The sequence below is a fragment of the Haliotis rufescens genome, unplaced genomic scaffold, assembly GCF_023055435.1.
Source record: "Haliotis rufescens isolate VD_foot unplaced genomic scaffold, xgHalRufe1.0.p SCAF_3, whole genome shotgun sequence".
NCBI classification, from domain to species: Eukaryota; Metazoa; Mollusca; class Gastropoda; order Lepetellida; family Haliotidae; genus Haliotis; species Haliotis rufescens.
The window spans coordinates 5,817,566-5,833,319 of NW_025964001.1; the positions used below are offsets into that span (position 1 = coordinate 5,817,566).

At 42.3% G+C, this 15,754-nt stretch overlaps 1 protein-coding gene across 1 annotated transcript in view; it reads right to left on the bottom strand.

Moving 5' to 3' along the window:
- Nucleotides 1-5,778: 5,778 nt before the first annotated feature.
- LOC124131803 (xanthine dehydrogenase/oxidase-like) overlaps nucleotides 5,779-15,754 on the bottom strand; it is a 33,540-nt gene continuing 23,564 nt past the window's right edge. Inside the window, exons 27-34 of the mRNA XM_046495276.2 lie at nucleotides 14,888-14,983; nucleotides 13,332-13,460; nucleotides 12,054-12,122; nucleotides 11,682-11,734; nucleotides 10,604-10,805; nucleotides 8,310-8,477; nucleotides 7,254-7,421; nucleotides 5,779-6,950 (exon numbers count right to left, since the gene is read on the bottom strand). Of these exons, the coding sequence (XP_046351232.2) occupies nucleotides 6,897-6,950; nucleotides 7,254-7,421; nucleotides 8,310-8,477; nucleotides 10,604-10,805; nucleotides 11,682-11,734; nucleotides 12,054-12,122; nucleotides 13,332-13,460; nucleotides 14,888-14,983 (939 nt within the window). The 3' untranslated portion in view covers nucleotides 5,779-6,896. The remainder of the gene's footprint in view (nucleotides 6,951-7,253; nucleotides 7,422-8,309; nucleotides 8,478-10,603; nucleotides 10,806-11,681; nucleotides 11,735-12,053; nucleotides 12,123-13,331; nucleotides 13,461-14,887; nucleotides 14,984-15,754) is intronic.

The following is a 15,754-nucleotide window of genomic DNA, read 5'->3' on the forward strand; positions in this document are numbered from 1 at the left end:
CAGAATGGTACTATTAAATTGCAGCAATATAGGTTTAGTGTTTGTACTTAGCCATTGGTTAGGATCTCAAGGACATTAGAATTGTAATATGCATGGTAGAGTATGTTTGTTCTAACAATGAGAAGTCAACTGAATGAATGTTTAACTGTTCTTATTCACAACCATTCCAGCTGTTTTAGTCCAGAATGATTAGAGTGACCGTCACCAGAGTGTATTCATTAGATAACAGGAATTGTTATTGTCAGAAGAGGGGGCACGGGCGGCCCAGTCGTCTAAGGCGCCGCGATTCGCTGTGCAGAGTTGCGTCCCTTGGGCACGCCAGAAACTATGATTGTGGGTTTGAATCCCGGTTCGCCCAGATTATGTTTCTAGGTTTGTCAGCACCATACCTGTGCTCGTGGGTTTCACCGAAGTGGTAAACTTCTGAGACCTGCATCACTTCGGGCTTTCCTCCCACATTAAGCTGACAGGCCACGATATAACTGGAATACTGTTAAAAGCGGCGTTAAACCCAACTCACTCACTCACTCACTGTTGTCAGAAGAAAACTATGGTTGTGTCCGTCAGTCATGCCAGGATTTGCTGCTCTTTTGTTCAAATCTCAAAATTGTACCTTTGATCAGTTGATCCAGGCATGGAAAAGGGGCATCACTCTGCATAGTGAATTTCTATGCTTTAGACTGATATCATCTGGTCATGAAATGTTTTGATATGAATTGTTTTTCAAACCAAACTACTTTTGCAATATTATTCGATTAAAAAAGTAGTTCTAATTTAGTGTTCCATTGAAAGAGGTTTGTTACTATTTCGTTCTATCTTCTATCATCTAAAGAAATCTTATTCATAATCTCATCTGAAGCATACCATTTTGTTACATCTGTGTCTATTCAAACTGCCTTAAGTCAAGCCATTTTAAGAAAGAAACACATGGGCATCCCTTATTTAAGTGGGCATGACAACACACTCCATGATGTCCATATGTGTGATACATCTAATGTCACCACTGGCTATTGCTTCCTGTAACTGGAATGCAAGCCTCTCAATATGTATGTCATAGGTCATTCACTTCTCAAACAGGGCATGTTTGTAAATAACTCAAGTCTTTTCTTTAACTCTCCACTCAACTACTTTGTGAGTTGTGAAAAGTATCTGTCTATTGAAAAAAAGGCTGGCTACTGAGATAAGGATGTTCCATGAGTATGAGTTTGCTTCCATCTGAGCTGCAGGCCTTGTTTATGCTCATTCGTGACCAACTCGTGTTATTCCGGGACAAGCAGAATAGCGACTCGTGCCCCTCTCGTGACCATTTTTGCGACCGGGTTCTGTCTTAGCGCAAACGGGCATACCTAAAACAATTGTCAACTCGTTAGGTAATTGTTCACACATTTCCCCATATATTATATATATTTAAGATGCAATTTAAAGCACATCGGAATGTGCGGAATTATACAGTATGATTGAACACATTTAACTGTCTTTGGTATATTTTTAGATGCAAGACATATGTTAAAGCAGAAATTATTTCTGAGGGATTCTTTGACGAAGAATTTGAAATCATACGCACATTCTGATTGGTTTGTTGTATTTTAGCACATAACATTCATCGATAGGGGGGATGAGTCTTCTTGCAGGTTACGGAAAGGGGCGAGTGGTGACAAATGGTTTATACTGAAGAGTTTTTGTTGTTGAACAAGGCACTTCTTATATGTACCTCAGGTAACGTTCTTCATATGATTAGAACAAGTGGACATGTCCATTCCATAAACTGGAACCAGTTCTCCACCCAGTTCCGTAACTAGGGTACATATATGTATTCCAATTTGGGTAAGAGTACATATCAATACCAGAAAGGTATCTGGGGTACATATTGATGCTACCCATGTATGATAACCAGCCTCACCGAATGAATTGGGATGAGGGAGTGCTGTCCAAGCAGGACATATATACCAGAGTCCTCGTCTTAACACTTAGCTACAGTATTGCATTGTATTGACTGCATAATGACTATTTACACTTGGTGTTTACTATACAGTTATTTATTTCTGTGAAGGAGGTTGAAGAATCTCCTGTTTAACCACACAAAGTTGGGACACATGATGTAAATATCTTGTCAGTATTCACTGCATCAGGGGTGCCACTTTCACATTCTCAACATCCATTAAAAACATTCTCAAAACATTTGTGTACTTGTTTTGTCATGACATATTCCAATACTGCTTGAACCAGGCCCATTGCTTGTTGACATTGGGTAGAATAGGTCTTCAGCAACCCATGCTTGTCTTAAAAGATGACTAACAGGATCAGGTGGTCAGGCTCACTGACTTGGTTGATGCATGTCATTCCAATTTTGTGGATCGATGTTCATGAAGTAAATCACTGGATTGTCTGGTCCAGACTCGATTATTTACAGACCGCTGTCATATAGCTGGAATATTGCTGTGTGCAGCATAAAACAACCAACCAAAACCAAAACTTGTTGACATAAATTGTGCATCGGAAGTCAGATCCAGCTATAGCGTGACGACATACAGTCTGCTGGACTTACTAATTTTGATGAGTAGCACTGACCATCAGTGGCCAAGCAGAGTCCTTGATGACAAATCTACATCATAAGTCTGGCCAAGCTAAATCCTTGTTGACACAGATCTTGATCAGAAGTTGGATCCAGCTAAATCCTTGATAACAAATCTACATCTTAAGTCTGGCCAAGCTAAATCCTTGTTGACACAGATCTTGATCAGAAGTTGGATCCAGCTAAATCCTTGATGACAAATCTACATCATAAGTCTGGCCAAGCTAAATCATTGTTGACACAGATCTTGATCAGAAGTGGATCCAGCTAAATCCTTGATGACAAATCTACATCATAAGTCTGGCCAAGCTAAATCCTTGTTGACACAGATCTTGATCAGAAGTTGGATCCAGCTAAATCCTTGATGACAAATCTACATCATAAGTCTGGCCAAGCTAAATCATTGTTGACACAGATCTTGATCAGAAGTGGATCCAGCTAAATCCTTGATAACAAATCTACATCTTAAGTCTGGCCAAGCTAAATCCTTGTTGACACAGATCTTGATCAGAAGTTGGATCCAGCTAAATCCTTGATGACAAATCTACATCATAAGTCTGGCCAAGCTAAATCATTGTTGACACAGATCTTGATCAGAAGTGGATCCAGCTAAATCCTTGATGACAAATCTACATCATAAGTCTGGCCAAGCTAAATCCTTGTTGACACAGATCTTGATCAGAAGTTGGATCCAGCTAAATCCTTGATGACAAATCTACATCATAAGTCTGGCCAAGCTAAATCCTTGTTGACAGATCTTGATCAGAAGTTGGATCCAGCTAAATCCTTGATGACAAATCTACATCATAAGTCTGGCCAAGCTAAATCCTTGTTGACACAGATCTTGATCAGAAGTCAGATCCAGCTGAATCCTTATTGACACAAATCTACACGAGAAGTTAGGCAAAGCTGAATTCTTATTGACACAAATCTACACGAGAAGTTAGGCAAAGCTGAATTCTTATTGACACAAATCTACACGAGAAGTTAGGCAAAGGTGAATCCTTATTGACACAAATCTACACGAGAAGTTAGGCAAAGCTGAATCCTTGATGACACAAATCTACACGAGAAGTTAGGCAAAGCTGAATCCTTATTGACACAAAACTACACCAGAAGTTAGGCAAAGCTAAATCCTTGATGACAAATCTACATCATAAGTCTGGCCAAGCTAAATCCTTGTTGACACAGATCTTGATCAGAAGTCAGATCCAGCTGAATCCTTATTGACACAAATCTACACGAGAAGTTAGGCAAAGGTGAATTTTTATTGACGCAAATCTACACGAGAAGTTAGGCAAAGGTGAATCCTTGATGACACAAATCTACACGAGAAGTTAGGCAAAGCTGAATCCTTGATGACACAAAACTACACGAGAAGTTAGGCAAAGCTGAATCCTTGATGACACAAAACTACACGAGAAGTTAGGCAAAGCTGAATCCTTATTGACACAAATCAGCTCCAGGAATGCATTCCAGCTCAATTCTTGATGACAAGAATCTGCATGAGAAGTCGGGCCAAGCGCTAAATCCTTATTGACACATCTGTTCCAGAAGGCAGATCCAACAAGGTCCCAGATGACCAAAATTCTGCTGCAGGAACTAAGCCTAAATATAATATTTCTTATCGTTGACTTGCATTTGCATGTGTTTGTTATGGGTGCAGAATATGCTTAGCTTTTCTCGAACATCTGGTATCATCACTATTTGATAGTGATTCGCATAAACACATGCTTATGATATCGCAATAGTCGTAAGCACCTTCCCTGTTATTTGTTTGATGACACAGACTGCCATGCTGAAGCGAGTTCTAGCAGGGAGGTTATGATTTACAGACGCTGTCATCAAGATCACATGTATCAAGCAACCTCAGGTTGTTAATGTCATTCGGGATCTGTTGGTATGAACTCCTGTCTTGGTGGAAAAAAGTCAGCCCATATTTTTCTTGCAAAACCTCCACAAAAGAGGTAGACCAAAACACTGATCTGCCAGTCACTTATATTGCGTTATACTACTGTCAAAGAAAGAACAGCCTGGTATAGATCAACAGTTCTGGAACCACTGATCTGCCAGTCATTTGTATTGCGTTATATTAGCGTCAAAGAAAGATCGGCCTGGTATAGACCAATGGTTCCAGAAGCACTGATCTGCCAGTCATTTGCATTGCGTTATATTAGCGTCAAAGAAAGATCGGCCTGGTATAGACCAACAGTTAACAGTTATGTTAAAATGTGGCATGGTATTACAGTGGGCGAGCATTACAAACTCGGGAGTAGTCCGGACCTGTACACGCACGCACACACACGCCGCTACATAAGTGCAATAATCTTCAACGTGGCGTTAAACCCAATTTCCCCTCACCTCCACGGGCATGTTTCAGACATATTAGGCATGGCGTCTGACCTGTTATATTTTTGCTTTGAGGCAGATACTGTAATTGTTCATAGATTGTTGGCGGTGAAAGCTGAGGTTAACGTGTTTTCATACACACTCGTGTTTAGCTTCACTGGCTGACTTACAAGGTACCATGATGTCTACATGACATAGGACATACTACGGGAAGTCGGGAACGTTATGAAATAGTGTTTTAATTCTTTAGTGAACATTACATTTTACCCACTTCTACGACCTGTGAAGATCCGGGGTAGAATAGGTCTTCAGGAACCCATGCTTGCCGTAAAAGGCGACTATGCTTGTCGTAAGAAGCGACAAACTGGATCGCTGACTTGGTTGATGCATGTCATCACTTCCCAACTGCGTGGATCGATGCTCATGATGTCAATCACTGGATTGTCTGGTCCAGACACGATTGCCGTCATATAGCTGGACTATTGTTGTGTGCGGCGTTAAACAACAAACAAACAAAACACACTGTTCCCATATACAATAAAAGAACTGCAAATATGTAATTTGTCAACATGGATATATTTCCAATAATATGCATGTAATATTCCTGATACAGACGTTGGTTTAACACTTTGTTAATCCCTCTGGACATGTTCATGACCACAAAGACCGTGCTTCTGCCGCATAAGTGAGTGAGTGAGTGAGTGAGTGAGTATGGTTTTACGCCGCTTTTAGCAATATTCCAGCAATATCACGGCGGGGGACACCAGAAATGGGCTTCAAACATTTTAACCATGTCGGGAATCGAACCCGGGTCTTCGGCGTGACGAGCGAACGCTTTAACCACTAGGCTACCCAGTCTGGTGTTTGTATCCCTGTTTGACGCGTACATGTTCTTAATCGGGAGAATTACTGCTTGAGCCGTTGAACCGTATAAATATCCAGGGTTATGTACATAAACATAATGCTATATAAAGGGTCTGTGAAGCAATACCTATGACACATGCTTTGAAATTAAATCGTTTGTCAAATTAATATTAAACTTTTATCATAATTTTACTTTTTGATCTATAATATTGATGTTCACAACAGATTGTTGTCATCCACTAGTTTTTGTTCAAAACGATTGATTGAATGAGTATGGTTTTACGCCGTTTTAGCAATATTCCAGCAATATCATGGCGGGGGACACCAGAAATGGGCTTCAGACATTGTACCCATGTCGGGAATCAAACCCGGGTCTTCGGCGTGACGAGCGATCGCTTTAACCACTAGGCTACCCGACCGCCCCTTTAAAACGATTGAAGATCCGGTTGAAAATCGTCTTCAGCAACCCATGCTTGTCGTATTGAAGCTGTGCATACACATGCCGTGCAACGTCTAAACTACATTCATAAATATAAGACCCGGGGTAGAATAGGTCTTCAGCAACCAATTCTTGCCGTAAAAGGCGACTATGCTTGTCGTAAGAGGCGACTAACGGGATTGGGTCAGGCTCGCCGACTTAGTTGATGCGTGTAATCGTATCCCAGTCGCGTGGATCAAAACATATTGAGAAAGATTCTGTAGGCATGATATATTTGCGATATATTAACGCGAACGCAGTGTTATGGGGGAAATTTGATCAATCTTGAAGCTCTGTTTGACATTTAGATATTCTCAGTTAAAAGTAATAACGGAAAAAGGATTTGACTTAACTGACCCTCAACTCAATGTACATCAATCATAACATATTGAGAAAGATTCTGTAGCCATGATATATTTGGTAAGAACTCTTGTGTAAAAACCAAAACAATTGCGGTATATCAGGTAACAAAGCAACAAAAAGACACTTCTCAGGAGCTGTACATCCCGCTCTACTTTTCGTGCCAGTATAAGCGTAAATTAAGCCTGTCACGTGTCTACTTCCTGGTTACAGAACATCATTTAGGCAATCTTTTTATGAATTGAACATGAAAACGATGGACCCCAAGGATGCCTAAGACAATCGTACGGTCCATGGCTTGAAGTCTCCCTCTGGTGTGGGTTTTACCTAAAACATATATAGCATATAGCATATGAAATAGCATGGTCATTATGAATACGGTTAACTGCGGGGAAACACACCTGTTAATCTTTAAACCCATGCGGTCACAAAACATTTAAGTTGCTTTAAAATATTTTGAGGTTAAAAAAATACCAAAAAGTCTTACAGTTACTGGAGTAAAGTCATGAAACGACGAACATGAACGAATGAAATCATGACAATGGATTTCTACGTTTATCATGAAGCCGGAACACAAGTTGAATCATGGTGATACCGCAGGTATTTTTAAAAGGAATACAGGGAATCAACCTTTTTGGTAAACTGGTCCTGACAAGCCATTCTGACTGTTTCTGGAGTAGCGGGACAGTCCAGTTGGAACCGGTCTGTGCAGCCTGCATCTGCCCTGGATGATTTGACGGCGTCAGCAATGGCGAAGAACACGGAGAGAGCGAGGCCATATGACGCCTCACCAACACCCTGTAATACAACAAGCACCAGATACAGATATACCAGAAAACAGCCCCAATGTCCACATAAGGGGCACAGATGTCATTCAAGAAGAGAATGAACTGGGTTTAACGCCGCTTTGAATATGACGGTAAGGGGCCAGGGTCATATGACACATACGTTTATCAGTTCTGTGAAATGAGCACGGGTAGGGTGCTGGTTCGCATCGCGATTCTGATGTTCGAACCTAGGACCAAGTACACCAAAGAGATGACACAGATGTATGCACATCCATGATCATTTCACCTCATCTTTGCATCCCATACCGTTTGAAAGGTTGTGGAAAATATTAATTGATTTATTAATTCAATTATTCCTAAACGTGTTCCCTTCCATGACACCAGTTCTCTTTTTTTCCGAAATAGCAGCTGGCATCAATCTCGATACTATTATAAGGGTAACGTTATTTTTCAGGGCCTTATCATTAGCAGAAGCCCGAGGTCTTCCATTAATTGACCGAGGGAATTTGTTATAGAATAAAAATAAACAACTGTGTCGCTTTTGAAACATTTACTGCAATCAACAAACAACGAAAGCAACTGATCCACTTTTACAAATATGGAAACATCATAGAACAAACCAGATGACGACACCTAACAACGGGCGTGATAATGGCCCGCCGTCAAGCAATATCAAGTTACAGTGGCCAGCTCATTTCTGATAACATGCAGGCGGTTTTATGATAATTCTATTCATTTGAGCTATACAATTGAATATAGAGCATACACGTGAAGACAGACACATATTCTTGTTTAGATTGTTATATATAACAGAAAGTCAACAGAAATTATTTGGCCGATTGTTAGATTTATTTTTCTCGCGTATAAGTTCGGAAGATAATAACATTCTTCTACTAACCTTGGAGCCATATATAGCATATATATTGTAGCTGTTTCTGAGCAGGTGTACGTTCATCTGAGAGGGTATGTTACCGATGGAAGGTATCTTGTAGGTGCCGGGCCCCTGGGTGAGCAGCACCCCGTCGGGGCTGACCTGGTAGTCCTCGAGGACGTATAGACCGTAGCCCTGTTGGATAAACGTATAGTGTGCCTGTAGCAAGTCTATATCCTGTACCACAGACCCACAACGCTCAAAGGGTTGTGTGTCTACTTCACGGTTGCCAACCACTGACAACGTATATCTAGGGTTCAACTTCACGGTCGACAACCACTGACAACGTATACCTAGGGTTCAACTTCACGGTTGACAACCACTGACAACGTACACCTAGGTTTCAACTTCACGGTTGACAACCACTGACAACGTACACCTAGGGTTCAACTTCACAGTTGACAACCACTGACAACGTACACCTAGGGTTCAACTTCACGGTTGACAACCACTGACAACGTACACCTAGGGTTCAACTTCACGGTTGACAGCCACTGACAACGTACACCTAGGGTTCAACTTCACAGTTGACAACCACTGACAACGTATACCTAGGGTTCAACTTCACGGTTGACAACCACTGACAACGTACACCTAGGGTTCAACTTCACGGTTGACAACCACTGACAACGTGCACGTAGGGTTCAACTTCACGGTTGACAACCACTGACAACGTACACCTAGGGTTCAACTTCACAGTTGACAACCACTGACAACGTACACCTAGGGTTCAACTTCACGGTTGACAACCACTGACAACGTACACCTAGGGTTCAACTTCACGGTTGACAACCACTGACAACGTGCACGTAGGGTTCAACTTCACGGTTGACAACCACTGACAACGTACACCTAGGGTTCAACTTCACGGTTGACAACCACTGACAACGTACACCTAGGGTTCAACTTCACGCTTGACAACCACTGACAACGTGCACGTAGGGTTCAACTTCACGGTTGACAACCACTGACAACGTACACCTAGGGTTCAACTTCACGGTTGACAACCAGTGACAACGTATACAATACACTTACAATTACAGATGGTGTCAAGTTGTTGCCTGTCTGGATAAAGATAGTTCGTACAAACACAGAAGACATATGAAAATTTCTAAAGTGTATTTTGGGATAAATGAAACAGTTGAACATTGTCCTAACCTTACTATTATATAAACGGACCCCTTTAATCATAGAGACTAATATTTTTATCCCGATTCTGTTATAAATACCATCAACCCATTCGACTGCATAACTTTGTGACCCGTGAAGATCCGGGATAGAATAGGTCCTCAGGAACCCATGCTTGCCATAAAAGTCGACTATGCTTGTCATAAGAGGCAACCACAGAACACGCACTCATCCACTGCACCCACTAAAAACACACAGAACCTCACTACAAACCACCCTCAATCTAAATAAGGTTCCTACTCTAGATGAAATACTAAACCCTCAAAATAAACTAGAAAACTTCAAGGCCCTAGGCGTATTCCTAATCAAAACAGACCTAATTAAGCGCATCTAAAAACTAATTAATCTACCAATCCAAAATCCAATAAACATACATACACCCACCTCACCCGGCTCCCTTAGTTCCCTCCCCCACCCACCTCGGCATTTATTCCAAATTTAAAAATTCCAAAAATTCAATATAATTAAGCAACCCCTAAAAGCCCCCTCTTGGGTTGCACACACCACTTTCACCCTTTTCGGAATACACTAAATGGTCTGGCCAGGCCCGTGTGCGAAATACGCTACAGTCGGAAAGCGCACGTTAAATCTTCTATATCAGTCAGTCAGTCAGTCAGTCATAAGAGGCGACTAACGGGGTCGGGTGGTCAGGCTCGCTGACCTGGTTGATGCATGTCATCGTATCCCAATGGCGTGGATCGATGCTCATGATGTCAATCACTGGATTGTCTGGTCCAGATCTCGATTACTTATAGACCGCCGTCATATTGATGTAATATTGCTGAGTGCGGCGTATAACAGCAAACAAACAAGCATAACTTGGTAGCTAGTGTAATTTTACGCTAATTAAGTCACTAGAAAGATTTAGAAGTTGACATCACTTTCAAACGAAGCTATGACAATCTAATCAGTCAAGGGTACTTATACACAGTACACTATATAATCGAGAATGCCGAAGAAAGCCAGATTTTAACGGTGCTATGGTGCTCCAGACATTCACGCATACATCTTTTTTCCGAGTGTCACCGACATCACACCTAAGGTATTACATAATATACAAATCAGGTACCAACCTGAATAAATGCACCCTCAATCTGACCGATGTCCACTGTGGGGTTCAGACTCTCACCGGCATCCACAACAAGGTCAGACCTGATCATGTGATGCTCGCCGGTCAAACAGTCAATCTCGACCTCCGAGCAGGCGGCGCCGTACACGAAGTAGTTGTACATGACGTTGTTGGAGCTAGTGGCGTTGTAGTGGAGACCATCCATCCTTCATCATAATGTATGTCGTAACTTACACAGATGTCTTGGTTTCAATATCATGGCTTTTTACTACAGTAAACTACGGTTATAACGAACACGCTTATAACGAACTTACGGATATAACGAACTTACTTTTTGGTCCCGACTAGTTGCTGTAGTTATGCTGTATATATGCTTATAACGAACTACGGTTATAACGAACTAAAATTAGTAGTCCCTTTGAGTTCGTTATAACCGTACTTTACTGTATGTCGAAATTCATTTTTTGAGGCACAAACAAAAACCAAATGAGAACATTTGCGTTGCTGATCTCTATCTGGGTCGGCTTGCGCACCATTGCAACTCCCATTCTTTAACATAGACTTAAGGGGCATTCACACGGTACAACTAGTTGTATACAATTTGTTGCATGCAACACATTGCATCGTGTGAACGGGCAAGTCGGTCCAACTTTTGACGCATGCAACAAGTATATCGTCATCGCTATCATAGCCATACGCAGACGCCATGACGTAATGTAAACATCGTCTTAAAAATTGAGATCTCGCGAGATCCGAGTTGTATGCAACTCGCCGCCGTGTGAATGCCGAGTTGTATACAACTTCAGTTCGTGCAACTAGTTGCATGCAACAAATTGTATACAACTAGTTGTACCGTGTGAATGCCCCTTTAGCGACCGCTTTGTGCAAGAGGGCCCTTAACTCACAGCTGAAGGTTTCATTCGCATAATAGTTATACTTACAAGAAGGAATTAGGCAATAGGATGTTAACTTGAGGGAAATTTAAAGGATTGTTTTGAAATGAATTGGATAACACGTCTACAGCCTTTCACTGTAAAAGTATTCAGGGATATGCAACTCAATAAAGATAAAGCATGTGTTACTTGAAAAATCCTGTCGCCATCAGTTGGACTCGGTCCATGTAGGCGGCATTAACCTGGTAGTAAAGAGATCACATTAGAGACAGGAGAAATATAGACGATGAGAACGACCAATAGGTACAGGGCCCTGAAGCGTTTATGTCCAGGGCCATCCCGTGGAACTATAAGAATAAGCGATATGTTTAATTACTTCCAGAGAAAAAACCGTTTTTGTTTCTGAATATTTCCAATGAACAGTATTTTATTCGACGAAACAGAAACATAGTTTTAATGTTGGATGATGTGTCGACAGTTTTTTATATTCACAGGAAATTGCCCCCACTTTCTAAGACATTCAGTTTACTCTGAATTATTCACAATGTCAGGGTGACATACCCAATCCTTCCATGTTCCCTTGGGTTTCATGTAAGGCTTAAGGCGGTTGAAGAGTAGGTGACAAGCATCCTAGGAAACATATAAATACACTGTTCATAATCACAGAAACATCATCTTGAAACAAACATGCTCTTATCTTCGCCATGAACACATACAGGTCCCATATTCGTCATGGACACGCACAGGTCCCTATATTCGCCATGAACACGTGCAGGTCCCTATATTCGTCATGGACACGTACAGGTCCCTATATTCGTCATGGACACGCACAGGTCCCTATATTCGTCATGAACACGTACAGGTCCCTATATTCGTCATGGACACGTACAGGTCCCTATATTCGTCATGGACACGTATATGTCCCTATATTCGTCATGAACACGTACAGGTCCTATATTCGTCATGAGCACGGACAGGTTTCTATATTCGTCATGAACACGGACAGGTCCCTATCTTCGTCATTAACACGTACAGGTCCCTATATTCGTCATGAACACGTACAGGTCCCTATATTTGTCATGGACACGTACAGGTCCCTATATTCGTCATGGACACGTACAGGTCTCTATATTCGTCATGAACACGGACAGGTCCCTATATTCGTCATGGACACGTACAGGTCCCTATATTCGTCATAGACACGTACAGGTCCCTATATTCGTCATGGACACGTACAGGTCCCTATATTCGTCATGAACACGTACAGGTCCCTATATTCGCCATGAACACGGACAGGTCCCTATATTCGTCATGGACACGTACAGGTCCCTATATTCGTCATAGACACGTACAGGTCCCTATCTTCGTCATGGACACGTACAGGTCCCTATATTCGTCATGAACACGTACAGGTCCCTATATTCGCCATAACACGGACAGGTCCCTATATTCGTCATGGACACGTACAGGTCCCTATATTCGTCATAGACACGTACAGGTCCCTATATTCGTCATGGACACGTACAGGTCCCTATATTCGTCATGAACACGTACAGGTCCCTATATTCGTCATGAACACGTACAGGTCCCTATTTTCGTCATGAACACGTACAAGTCCCTATCTTCGTCATGAACGCGTACAGGTCCCTATTTTCGTCATGAACACGTAAAGGTCCCCATCTTCATCATGAAAACCTACAGGTCCTTATTTTCATCATGAAAACCTACATGGCCTTATTTTCATCATGTAAACGTTCATATACTAAGATTCGGGACGTGGATTTCGATGTATTTCATTCCAAATATCAAGTAAGACAGTGCAAGGACCTGGTCACATACCTGCACAGCGACTCCATTGATGTCTGCAGTGGCTGAGCCAGCACTTAACGAGGCATTGTTGATCTTGTCTGTGCTGCAGGCTTCAACGTGGATGAAGGAAGGGGATATACGCAACTCTCGACTGGCGATCTGCGACAGAACTACACCGTCAATCCTCGTTTGGGCCAATCTCATTAAAATCAGATCATCTTAGTTCTCTCTATCGCTTAACAAAGATCTGAGAACATCCCATTACGGGTCACGTCAGAACGACCTTTCATCCAACCAATCAAAGCGGTGCTTACCAGATGATGAAAGTGACAGTCGGAATGTGTTTTCTCATCATGTAACCTCGAAAACGTTAACAGGGGGTATTCCGAACGACAGTTACGGCCCGTACGACTGATTCCGTCAAAATTATCTCTCACTCCCATGGGATAAACGTTTGAACGGAGGAGGAGTTGCACAGTGCGTGGGAAGCACTGCTTTTCAATCTATATTAGACATTCCGGAATGTTCGTTTGTTCAGTTTTCAAAATTTTCATCGAGAACTGTGTCAACATATTTTTCAAGCGTAGTCTGAAATGGAATTCGCCAGGTTGAAACGGGTGCGTATAGCTCGAGAAAGCTGCTTTCTAATTGGCTGATGTCGACTTCTAGTTAGTGATTTCAGTGGTCGGTCAAAGTTCGCGAAAAGTCGTTCTGACGTGACCCGTAATGTGATATCCTCAGATCTTTGTTTTGCGGCAGCGAGAACTTAGATCTTATTCTAATGAGATTGCGTTGAGTTAGTGTCAGGTTTGACCCGAACCTTTTATTCAAGTTCGGCCTTCCTCAAGTGACACTGCCAGGAACAGACATTGATTTCGAAGAATGGAAAAAAAGAAGATATAGTCTCATTGCAGATGTTAATATCTCACCATCTGAAGCTAAAGTCATTATATTTCCCTTTACTGAGTGGGGCGGTCAGGTAGTCTAGTGGTTAAAGGGTTCGCTTGTCACGCCGAAGACCCGGGTTCGATTCCCGACATGGGTACAATGTTAGAAGCCTATTTCTGGTGTCCCCCGCCGTGATATTGCTGGAATATTGTAAAACGATACTCACTCACTTTCCTAATATTGTGAGTATAGTTCTCAGCTTCACTAAAAAATCGAACATTTCTGATGTGTATCCTCTATATTTCCAGAGCTCGCACCTACACCACGCCTTGCATCCATTCAAGTGATTCTCGCGATCACAAATTACCCGTCCTTGATTGTTATTAGCCAATTTCATTTGCCACGCGACTACGCCGATCAGAATGCCAGCCTCAATGTTGGGTTGGAGATATGAACAACATGGCGGCCAGACTTATTGATCGCGACAGAGTTTAGGTGTCTCTAGGCAATACGAGTTACCTCCCTTACCCATTTCCAGTTTTCTTATCTCGACGTTTGATTGGTCGGTAAAATGTTTATGAAAATCAAGGGCGGTAATTCGCGAGAATCACGTGACTGGATCTAGGGGTTAGTGTAGGTTTACCGGAATGCGAGCCCTTGAGATACAGAGGATGGATAATCTGAAAGTGGACACCAACCTGTATCATCTTGGTGTGGATGCCCTGTCCCATCTCTACTCCTCCGTGTGCGATGAGGACAGAGCCGTCCAGGTAGATGTGAACAAGGGCACTGGCCTACAGGCGAACATGTGGCAACATATACACAATCATGTAATAAGTCTTCATATTTTGAAAGCACCCTTTAATATCAACATGAGACATTAAAGTACACACACTCTTCAAACAATAACGCACAGGTAGTATGTAGTTCATTGAACTTGACTACACAACAAATCCGGTATATAAATTGGATGTATGTTATTGGAAAATGTTGCTGGCCTGATATTCGTCAAACGGTGCGTCAAAACGCAGCCATTGTCGATTTGCAATGTCTTAACGGCATTGTTTCCACACTTGTCATGGAGGAAAACAGGGTGTCATATCCTACACCACGAGATAGATCTGACATGGTTGTGGTTCACGGAAATTTGACAGCAAATCGCTACATGAATCAAATTCTTCAACCTTACCTTCTTCCAATCATTGACCGCCGGAGAGAGTGTTTCAACAGGACAACGCTCAACCGCACACAGCTCGTGTCACGGCAGACTACCTTCATAATGCCGCCAACAACGGCTTGCCCTTGCCGTCGAGATCTCCAGATCTCAAACCAATCGAACACCTCTGGGATGAACTCGATCGACATGTACGTCAACGTCAGAACACGCCGCAGACACTCCCTAAACTGGCCAACGTTTTTCAAACAGAATGGCGCAGAATTCCGCAGGGCAGAATTCGTACACTTATCCAGTCAGTGCCGAGGAGATGCAGAGCCGTGATTGCTGCCCGGGGTGGTCACACGAGATACTGAGTTCAGCGCAACCTTGTGGCCTTATGTGACATGTC